The sequence below is a fragment of the Eurosta solidaginis genome, chromosome 3 (assembly GCF_040869045.1).
Source record: "Eurosta solidaginis isolate ZX-2024a chromosome 3, ASM4086904v1, whole genome shotgun sequence".
In the NCBI taxonomy this organism is placed as follows: Eukaryota; Metazoa; Arthropoda; class Insecta; order Diptera; family Tephritidae; genus Eurosta; species Eurosta solidaginis.
The window spans coordinates 284,450,009-284,461,920 of NC_090321.1; the positions used below are offsets into that span (position 1 = coordinate 284,450,009).

The 11,912-nt window shown below is 34.5% G+C and overlaps 1 protein-coding gene across 8 annotated transcripts in view; it reads left to right on the top strand.

The window, feature by feature from the left end:
• The window catches only part of LOC137245726 (aquaporin AQPAn.G-like), a 206,516-nt gene extending 195,092 nt beyond the window's left edge, over nt 1-11,424 (top strand). For all 8 annotated transcript variants that reach the window (XM_067776848.1, XM_067776842.1, XM_067776844.1 and 5 more), the window contains exons 2-3: nt 10,269-10,824; nt 10,885-11,424. In XM_067776848.1, coding sequence (XP_067632949.1) covers nt 10,288-10,824; nt 10,885-11,097 — 750 coding nt within the window. In that variant the 5' untranslated portion in view covers nt 10,269-10,287 and the 3' untranslated portion in view covers nt 11,098-11,424. The remainder of the gene's footprint in view (nt 1-10,268; nt 10,825-10,884) is intronic.
• Nucleotides 11,425-11,912: the final 488 nt, after the last annotated feature.

Below are 11,912 nucleotides of genomic sequence, written 5' to 3' on the forward strand. Positions count from 1 at the left end.
TACTACAAAATACTTAAATGGAATCATTCTTCCAAGCAGATATGGGTATATATACATATAAAGCAGCGAACAGAAAAATAGCAGTGCAATTTTTTATTAAATTTCGTAAATTTTCTATAACATCTATGTGGCAGTTTATTAGTTCCCGCAAGCAGTCTTTCTCGCGGTTACTCCAGTTTTGTTCTCTTTTATTATTCTATAGTAATAAATACAAATTTTAATTAATTAACGAAGTTAAAATAATTTTTTATTAACAAATTGCTTACTTTTTGCATTTTTAGCAATCAGGCGCAAGAAATGAATAACAACAAGCAAACGTCCAGATGACTGATTTGACAACATTGCGTAATAGATTTTTTTTATGTAATAGAATTTTGCCTAAAGTAGGCTCTCGTTTCAGCATGCCACTAAACTGACTATGATATACTTAGAAATAAGTACCAAGTGAAGCATACTCTAATTCAGGACTATGAGTTTTAGTTTTCAAGTATCTTGCGTGGCTTTACACCTCAATTGTCCTGGAATTCTTTGAATTCATTGAGCTGCATGAGAAAGACTTAAATATCGACGTTACAAACGAAAACTTAGGCTTTCAAAAGTTTTGCATAGAATTTTTTTGTCAAAAATTTGAAAGGTGTTACTTTTTGTTTGGCACGTTGTCTTTTACAAACTCTCAATACCTCTCGTTATGCCTGAACACAAATTAAGTGAGTGGCAAGTACACTTAATATAAAATAACTTAGTTTCATTCTTTTACTTAGTTTTCAGTTCATTTTCATATTTCTTATAGACATACATACGTCTATTTGAGATATATTCTTTTAGCTCGACTAGGGATAAAAATCTATCACAAAAAGCGTTTGTGGCATGTCCACACCAAAATGAGATATTTACATCATAAGCAGTTCCGAGAAAATTGGCAAAGTTTTTTTTTTACCATTGATATTAAACGAAAGTTGATTTTTTTTAAAGTGTTTCTTTAATTAGCATACAATGGAGTGGAGTTGTTTTAAAATTAATATGTCCCATTAGCCATTATAAGCTTTTAGAAAATGTAAATGTTACGTTTTGGTGCGAGCAGCATGTAAATGTGTCATTTTGATATGAATCTTCATCGAAATAGAAAAAACTAAAATTGTTGCAAAAATTATGTATCCTCCAAGTAATCGACTTTGGTAGTTGGGTGATTACTTTAGGTGGACAATAGCGAGATATAGTCCTGCATGCTGGTTCCAAGGCAACGTGACTTGGTGCATTTTTTAAATTCTTCATTCGAAATTTCGATAGAAATCTGAAAGTGGAAGGAATTTGCATTAAACTATCAATTTTTTTTTTTATTTATGTAAATGTTGCATTTTGGTGTGGATTTCCACAACTGAAATGACGGAAAAATGTTTTTTATCTGGCATTTTGTTTTGTGCTTGTTTTTTTGCTACCCAACACTAATGAGGCAAATTTTGTTTGAATAGGTCATGCAGCATAGAGGTTTACGCCGATCACTATATCGGCGGCGGCGGCGTGGGCGGCGCGCCGGTGTACGCCGGTGTTCTTGCTTTAAAACGCTTTTTTATATCTAAAAAATAATATCTAGGAAAGGTTTTGTTTGTATGTATTTAAGGGAATCAACGTATTGGCGATTTCGGAAAGATCCGGGGGTTTTTGCCTCAAAGTCTCGCGGATCGTTCAAAAAATTTCAAGAGCAGCTTCTTGCGGAGGAACTGTCCTTCATTCACTTACTCCAGGGAGGCTTCGAACCTAGCCCCGGTCTAAGGAACTGGTAATGCTGCGTCTGCCGAAAAAAATTGAGGTACTTACAGTCTAGTTTTTTCGGCTCTTTTAAGTGCTATAATTCCCGAAGTGCGAACAGTAGCAATCTTGTCCACCACCAGTCGCTACCACGCATCTTGGCCCTCATACAACATGTCAGTACAAAAGCTATAGAACTGTGACTTCGAACTCATACCTTCGTGAACGTCACTAGAAGCACTATGTATGGCTCCGAAGACTTTCTAACGGATGTTTTTTTTTTCGCGCTATACTGCCGAGCACTACCAGAGAAACACCTTGAAACGTTGGGGAGTGACTATTCGGCCAAGGCTGCCGCCCTCGAAATCGTAAGCAGTCCAAGTGGATATTATTGCATAACTCAAGGGTGAAAATAGTATAATCCTACATAATTTATATTTTACAAGGACCCTGGATACCTTTTTTTTTTAAATGTAGACCAAAATTTGCAGATGTTTGTGTTCGAGATATTGATTTCAATAGTCTTCGCTAAACCAAAACGATATTTTAGAATGAAAGTCGACCGATTTTAAGATGAAAGATGTTAAGGTTATACGCTCAGTTCGAACTGTTGTTTCCGGACTTTTGATACAAGAATTCATTATGAATAACCGCGTAGCTTCAGTTTTCAAACTAGCTCGACTGTCCACTATGTTAGAGTAGTAGCACACCCGGTCATTTGTTCGACTGTATGGGGAAAACTTTTGCTTCACCACTTTGAGTGTTTTTGCCTCACCTTGCAAATATATGTGCCTACGTATTCACATATGTAACAGGAGCCGAAACGTGTAGGTGATATTTAAACTTGGTTGACAGGCTATATTCAATGTGATTCACTCCAAAGGACTAGTTGGGATAGGGCCGCAAACTTTAGGAAATGTCAGAACGGGAGACTGGTGTGTTGAATGATTAAGTTTGAAAATCAAAATTAACACATCGGACGCTATTTTAAAGTTTCGCAAATAAAAAACAGATGTTTGAATATAAGGCCAAGTGAACCCTTCTATCTTCAACTTAAGTATGAGGTGAGAATCACTTCAAAGGGGAGTTTAAACCCCTGGGACCTACTAAAGGATTTTGCATAACTGATTTCGCTTACTATTCCCAATCGGAATATAGAATTTTTAAAAAATCAGCATTTTTTTCGGGTAACTTGCTTTTTTAACAACAGAAGGACAATTTGAAAACATGTTCGACTTGGGTCATTTTATTTGAATTCATTTTTCTTTCTTAATTTTTTTTTAAAAATTATGCAAAGTGTGCATTTTTTCTTTTAGTGTTTTGTTTTAATAACTTGGTGAATTGTGTGATGCAAAATCCGTGTGAAGCTGGCATTGAAAGCGCTTGTTTTTTTTTTAAATTACTTTTGAACGGGTGGAAAGAGTTACACTACGCAATTGGATTCTTATAACTGGCAGTCATGCGCATCCGTTGATACAACTTTCGACCATATCCGTCCAATTTTCGACATGAACAATAAATAGCCTAGACAGTCTTAAATGAGTAGAAAATATTGTACCGCGCCGGACGCCGCCGCCGCGCCGATATTTTTGACATACGGCGGCGGCGTGCAAAAAAGGACGAAAATCGGCGGCGGCTTGCATGCAGCGACACATGTGTTCTGCGTAGTGTAACCCAGTGTGTATAAAATCCCACTGTGCACGAATTCTGCACTTATATTTTGGGCTTCAAAATTTAAATATACAAAGTTTAATTTTCTTAAAAATTTTAAGTGCTTCTAGACTGGGTACAAAAAAATATTTCAAAATACCGCCTAAACATTTCAAACTTGTTTTGAGAGGGTCACCGCAACTTTTTTCTTTTCCCTTGCAAATGCAATCGAAATTGTTTTTTTATAACTTGGGTATTTGACATCCGATAATCATTTAAAGCTCCTTTTAACCCGGAAGTTGTTTTCTTAGGCCCACTTGAAGAACGGCAAGTTATTTTTTACGCTCAAGAAATATGTCAAAGTGTCAAAAACATGTGAAATTAACTCTGAGTTAAAAAGATAACTTGCCATTCTGCCAGTGGGCCTTATAGTTTTCCTGCTAAACGAGTTGAAGCTTCCTGAATTATGCATCTCGTTTCACCAAAATATGAAAAAATTATTGCGTTCAAAAGGACTGCGCGGTTCATATGGATTTTAAAAGGAATTATAAGTAGAGGTCTCTTAAAATATTATCACAACAACTTTAAGAATCAGATGTGAAATAACAATGTTATATTAAAAAAACTAGTATCGCCTGTGGTGTATTTTTTTCAGCTCAGTCTATGCATCAAGTATTGGAAATATAGGAAACTGCCCTGCAGTCAAACCAACTAGTTGTATACTAGAAGAATACTAGTTTGCCAAAAATCTCAACTAGTATGAGTTCTGTCTTTTTTCCATATTACCAACTGGTATTTTTAACACGGCGATGTCCTACGAAATATCAATTGCCAGCCTCTGTATCAGCATCATATCAATTGACAAACTAGTCATTATATACACCAACATCATACCAGATGACATACTAGTCAGCATACCCATCAGACTCATACCAATTAACATACTAGTCAGCCTTTGCGCCAGCATTATACCAGATGGCATACTAGTTCTTATATACACCAATATCATACCAATTGACATACTAGTCAGTAGACTGGGTTGGTCCCCATACAAAAAAAATAAAAGTTGCTAATGTCCGCCCCTAAATTTGAAGATTATGTTGAGAGGGTTTCGGGAAATTTTTTTAATTTTTTTTTTGATCCTTCGAAATACAGCCAAAAAGGTTTTTTCGTTGTAACTTGGTTATTTGACGACCGATTTTTAATATTGATATGTCATTATTTGGCCTTGAGAAGCTCCACATTTCCGTTTAATGCCCTTTTAAGCTATGAAGTCGTTTTCACATGATTAGGTCAGCTAACGAAATTATATAAAAGGTATGTATATATATACATATGTATATAACTTTAAAATTTATCACTTCAATACATTATACTTTGGAATAAATTTTAATAAAAATACGTACATATATATGAAAACAAAAAGTATCGGAATAACACACGAATGTGACGCAATCTCAAGACGCAGGGCTAAGTTTATGGGTTCACCATGGCCAGAACATTCCCAATTTAAATCTCTCAAGCCAAGAGAACTGCTAAGGTTCATCATGGAAGTCGGATGGGATGATGAGGTGCTGACCAAAGGTCGCAGTGCAATCCTCAATAAATTATCTATCTATCTAACGGAGAAGGAACGAACCAGTAGTGGTTGACTGTGTAAAAACAGGCCATGCTGCACTAGCGCCGTCCTGTTATGAGTGTTAATGGAGTTCAGAATGGTGGTAGTGATATGCACTTTACGGAAGTCATGCTTATGTCTGGATAACCGAACAATTTCATTTAATTGAGGGAATCATAACGGCTTTAAACGTTTTCGTTACTGACTAAAGGGATAATATCGGTAGATACTGGCTGGGTTCTGGTCTGGTGTTTGGCATCGGTATATGTCTTCCGTCTGGGACTATTGATATGGAAGGCTTGGCCTTTTCAATAACTTATTTAACCTCTGTTAAGGTAACGGTGAGGGTTGACTCGTCATGCTTGTGTTTATGTGCCCGTTGATTTGGACGATATCTAGCATTGTCAACTGAAGTATGCATTGAAAATTGGCTACAGAAAGCACTCGCGCATTTCCGCGAGCCGACTGACGAAATTCTAGTCAAACGAATTATTTAAATACTACTAGTATTAATAACACCACAAAATTATAGTCAATGAACTAGAATGTTTGCTGACTACTTTGGCTTTTGACTGCAGGGTGGTCTAGCTTACTCAACTTTTTCTTTAAAATTTTGTATTTGATCTAAGACTTTGTACTTTTTGATTGTATTTTCTTAACTTTTCTACAAACTTTTCACATGTAATTATAACGTTTTGGTATGGGGCTCCTTAATCAAAAATATAAAAATTATGTAAAATCAAATGAAATTGACATAGAATTATGGTGAAGTTACTTGAAATTGAATTGAAAAATATGTTTTTCCACACCACCCGTGAGGTCCCCGTTGGCGCGCTACCGAAGTTAGTTTTGGGAGCTCGGTTCCCCAGTAGGCCTATATCACCCATATACATATATCGCCCATTAACTTCAATAGTGTCATAATTCAAAAAACAGGAACTTTTAGTTAAAAACGAAGAAATGTGCTAAAGGAACTTAGCCTATTTCACGCCACCCGTTTAATTTTGTATAAATACATATCTAATATGTAAGTGCGACACAAAACAAAAATTTCGAGTAGAATAGAGGATACCTTCATAAAAAATAAAATAAAAATATAAAAAAATTATGCAATGAGAAAGAAGGTAGAGTTTACTAAAATAATGTTTAATTAAAGAAAAAAAATAAAGTACTTAAATTGCCAAAAAATTAAGTGAAGTGAACAAACAGTTCCATATAAAAACGCAATAAGACTTTTTTCCGGGTTTTAATGTGATCGTTGTGGAGATATGAAGATTCTAATATTCGGATATTTAGTGTTGGGATTCCCATTGTACCCATACGTAATTAATTTGTATTAAATTTGTAAACACTCCATTTCGTGAATATATATGACTATATCTACCATAAAATATCGTCTGTGAACAATATAATACTAAGATATAAGAAAGAAGAATAAAATAGAAAGAAAAGAAAAACCAACAAAAACATTGAAGTTATTCACGCAAACATATTTACTAAAATAAAATTGATTTCATAACTTTAAGCGACATAAACAAATTAGGGTTATGGGATCTAAGCATCCGATTAATGGATACATAATCCAACAAAGTTAGCCGAATAATAAATATAGTGGGTAATATACTGCCTATGCAATACGGCCATATTAAGGCCGGTTGACGCTTTGACCTAAAATCAAAAACGTGTTTGGGACGTTTTTTTTTTTGTTTCGTTTAATATACAACGTGAAACTTTCCGATTCAGTCAAGTTGCATTTAAATAATAATAAACCAATTTGAAATAAGAGAATATATAATAAAATAAAATGAGAAATAAAATAAGAAATAAAATAAATTAGCATAAAAGGCAATATAAAAAATTTAATGTTATATTTTTGTAACTTTTTTTTTTGTTCAGTATAAGACGTATTTTATCTAAAATGAGGATTAAATCTGCAAATGCAAAAACATTTTCGGGCAAATTTGCCATTAATTGTTATAAAAAAATTTAGCTAGTTTCAACAAAAGTTAACTCATAATTTGTGATTTCATGTTTTTTTGAAAACAACTAAAATAAAAAACAAAGAATCTGTTAAATAAAGAGCTATGTATTTACGTGTAAGTGAAATTTGCCACAAAAAATGGGCCGGTCAAAAATTAATTCTATTTAAGATTTTTGGGTACGCTACAAATTATTTTGGAACAATTTTTTAGAATTTTGGTAGAGGCTGTTATAGGTAAGTGGCAACAATGGGAAACCACGTTTTATTCTTTCACCGTGTAGCGCATACGCATATATTGGTTTGTGTCTTAGAGCACTTACATAATTGGTCCAAAGATGGCGCGCTTTTGTGCAAGAAAGTAAATATCGATATTTGGAGAGATTGTTGGATTTACAAAAAACTTTTCTATTAATTATAAACAAATAGAGTAATATTTGTTAACAAAAATACGCCTATGCACTGCGGCTGGTCCATATGAATCGATTCATATCACTTTTATATCATTTTACGTATGCTAACTATGCGAAACCGCCTGTCAATTGCTTGTATGGTAATTTTGTTAGCGTATTAATATATAGATAAATAAATAAATAAACTGATAACCTTTCAAAAGGCAATCTTTACAGCGTTTCATCCGACTCAGCCTAGTGCCAAATATGTTGAATACTTTAATTGGAATACTTTAATTGCTCAAAACCACACAGTATTCGAAAAGTTTTTTTCGTTTAAATAAAACAACATTTTTCGTACGAATAGCCGCTAACCGTTATCATTTCTAATTGTTATCCACAACAGGTGACAATACTTTAGTGATTTGTGCAAATATTTGTATCAGAATCACCCTATTCAAACGAGACAGGTATAGAACTTAGTTTTGTTACGACGCTTTATACTGACACTTTCCGGAAGTGACTTCCGCCATATCTGATAAATGTTAATGAAGGTGTGGCCTGAAGCCTGTTCAGGCCAACGTCTGCCCTGATTGCCGATTGGTGCCCGAAACAACTTTTGGTCTCAGAACAACTCTAACCCTCTCTCTGAAGCTTTATTTGTCGGCAACTGCTTGGTAGACCTTGTGAAGCACACGACCACTTCTACGTCTTAGCTGCTAAACACATTGGCCCGTAATCATAGTCAAGTTAGAATAGAGTTTTATCGATTTAAACATGATTCTAAATTAAATATGATTTCAAGTCTGTTATAGTCCACTTAAACAGTATTTTATCTCTAAAAAGGTATTTTCAATTTAAAATGACATGAGCGCGATTTAAATTTTTTTAAATCGTTTTTCAGTTGGTGGTCTGCTGTCAAAAGTTGCAAGAAATTAAATAGTTTGCTAATTAAACGCGATGAACTTAAATGGAAGTGAAAAAAGGCTTCCCCGACAAGCAAATATACGTCAGGAACTAATTTATTATACCTAGAATGCGTATTAAAATATGTTTGTGACGACAATTACACAATTTTAAAATGTGCCATGGGCTCCACATATGCGAAATCTTTAATTAAGACTATTCCACATTCATAGATACATATTTGTAAGTTTTATTATTTTAGTATCTTTTGAGGAAAAAGTAGCATCCTATACTGATTTTTGCATTAAATTTAGAAATAAATATTCAATGGAACGAATGATTTACCACAGGTGTCAATTTTTAATACATGTCAAAAAAATTCGGGAGAGGTGTCAAATGACGCGTTTTAATTTCTGAAGCAATAATCCGAAGGCGGCAAAGTAATACTTTTACTCTGTCAAGATATTGTGCAACAAAAAAGTTTAAGACTTTCATGTGGTTGATGTCATTTTGGTGATATTGTTGTACACAGAAAAGAATTAACTAAAAAGGCGTTTTGCGCTGATACAATTTTCACCAGTTTCGCAGCCGTTTGAGGGTAATTATTCGGTTTTTTCTATTAATAAAAGAACAATTTCTTATTTCGGACTTTCTTATTTCCGACTTCAGTTACATTACAGAATTCTTGAATTCAATTCTGCTGGCACTTCCTTTTGTGTCTTCTATTCCCCTTTACATTTGCCAATTCCTCTTAAAAGAAAGCGTGAAATAAAACGCGGAATACAACAAGAATTATCAACAAAAATTTTAAGAACTGCTTGGTACGGGCGCTATTGTACTATTCCCCTCCTTTATCACCTTCTTAGTCTATGTCATGATCGACTTGAGTTCAACGATTTTCTAATGTAAAAGGGATTTACACTTTGCAAGTCCATGTACAATGGCTCAACATTCTAGGTCACTTCTTTCCTATGGAAAAGTATACTAAACTCCTTTTATTTATGCTGACTTTGCGAAGACAAACCTAAATTTGATTTAACCTGATTATCATTGAATGTCCTGCATACTTATTACTTATTAGTATCGAGGTTAAAGATATTCCTAATCAGTTTCGGGTCTATTAAATTTAACGGCTTTAACGGTTAGTGCCACCTAACATTTAAGGTTTGGATCATTTTGGCCGTCACATCTGTCTCAATGAAAACAACTTTTCTTTACAACATTCTCACAAACTATATAAACTATTCAACATGAATATGAGTGTATGAGTAATAGCCTTGTTGTTTCCTTTGCTTTAAGGAGCCCAAATCAGCTTTCACTACCTATTCGTTTATGTTGCGAGATTTAGATTATTTTTTAAGAACGAAATTAAGCAAATTTTCTTTAAATATGTACGTTCATGTTCAATTAATAGATTATGCACTCAATTTTAAATTGACGGCTGATAAAAAACAGCGAATTTTATAAAACGTTTGGTAATAACTTTTAAATAGAATTGAATGATAATTATCCGCCACCGGATTATGATCAAAGCGCGTTTTCAGGTACTCCTTTGACAATTTTTGTGGTATTGTAAGAATTTTTGTCAAGAAAAAAATTACCGTTTTTTATACGTGGAGTCAAGTAACCACGGTTGTAAGGAACAGGGTGAACTTTTAAAACTTCTAAAAAATGTCTTCATAGCGTCAATCAATGCCTTTTTTTCATGCGGATACTCTGTCCATGCTTATTTTAGGTGAAAACTGTGTTTAATATGTCTATGACAGACCAAAATTTTAAATCCCATTTTTAATTTAGATAAGATTTTAACTAAAGAGCATTTCAGTCAGCAACTATGATTAGGGGCCATTGTGCTTAATAAATATTCAATTTTTGTCAGTCTCAGTAAATGATCACTTTTAGTGCATAAGAACCATAATTTGCTACTCCTTTTACATTTCTTCTTCAAAATATAAGTCTCATTTCTTTCTCTTTTCAGCTGCGTAGATAAACTAAAAATGAAATCCAGTTCATTGGATAAACTATGCGCCTTTCTTGGCGAACTTATTGGTACTGCTCTGCTGGTCTTTCTTGGTTGCATGGGTTGCGTGAAAAATGCCGCATACGAAAACAATCACCTTCAGATGACATTCAACTTTGGTTTGGTCGTCATGGTCATTATTCAATGTTTCGGTTGTGTCTCTGGTGCACATTTAAATCCGGCCGTCACTTTAGCTGCCTACATCTATAATATGGTATCACTTACACAGGTTGCGCTCTATATAGTGGGACAACTACTGGGCGGTTTTATTGGTTATGGCCTATTGAAGGCTTTGATTCCGAATAATGCGGTTATTTTGGATGGACCGCATAATCTTTGTGTCACCACAGTGCATGCAGATATTTCGCCATGGCAAGGTTGTGCAATTGAATTTATCATCTCTGGTGTTTTGATATTCACCTGCTGTGGTGTATGGGATCCACGTAATGCTAAATTCCATGATTCGGTGCCAATACGTTTTGGTTTGGCCATTTCGTGTTTAGCTATCACAGCGGTAAATAAATGAAAATTAATATTTATAAAGTGAAGACATTAATTCTACTATTTTTTTCAGGGTCAATTCACTGGCGCTAGCATGAATCCAGCCAGATCTTTTGCTCCTGCTTTATGGAATTTTGATTTCCAGGATAATTGGATCTACTGGATTGGTCCAATGGGTGGCTCGGCGGTGTGCGCTGTTGTCTATAAAGCAATTTTCCGACGTGAGGTTGCCGAGGAAAAGGTCAATAATAAACTGCGCGCCATGGAGGAAGTGCCACTGTCATAAGCCAAATATTTGACTCGGATATTCCCAAAAACTCGTTAAACAACCAATCAACACAACAAATCGATCTACTTAAGTTAACAATTTTTAATGACTGTTAAAAAATTTAATTTAATTGAAGCATTTATGTACGTAATTAAGTAGAAAGTCTACAAAGAAGACAAATTGAATTTTGTATGCCGATTTGCATATTTCCATAAGTAGAAGGAGCCTTTTGAGATTTAGGTTATTTTGTTACTCAATTGAAATTGTGTAAATTTTATGAAAATGGTGTATAGAATGTGTGTGAAATTTTTAAAATAGTTAATAAAATTTAATACGATTCTAATATTTTATTACCAATTCATTCCAAAGTGCCATATTTTGAATATCATTAACTGAATGGTTGGCCTACATTCAGGCGCTGTTTTTCAGTGCAAATCTAAACTGGTTTTAAAGCTGGCGTCACTCTAAACCTGCCACTATGGTCGGTTTCATAGGCCAAAAGCGCAGGTTTTAAATCTAACGCACACTGAAGTGAAATAGCAAAGCAACATCAAAATTTTAGAAACAAGTTTTATCAATTAGAAGAAAATTTTTCTACGCGGGGTCCCTCTCTGCAGTGTTTGGCAAGCACTCCGAGTGTATTTCTGCCATGAAAAGATGTCGTTCGGAGTCGGCATTAAACAAGTAGGTCCCGTCCCGCAAATTTGTAGGAAAAAACATACGGAGCACGACGCAAACTGGAAGAGAAGTTCGGCCTAGAATCTCTTCGGAGTTTATCGCTTTATTTATCTTTTTTAAGCTGTAAATTTTTTTCTGTGCCTTTTTGAGCTTTG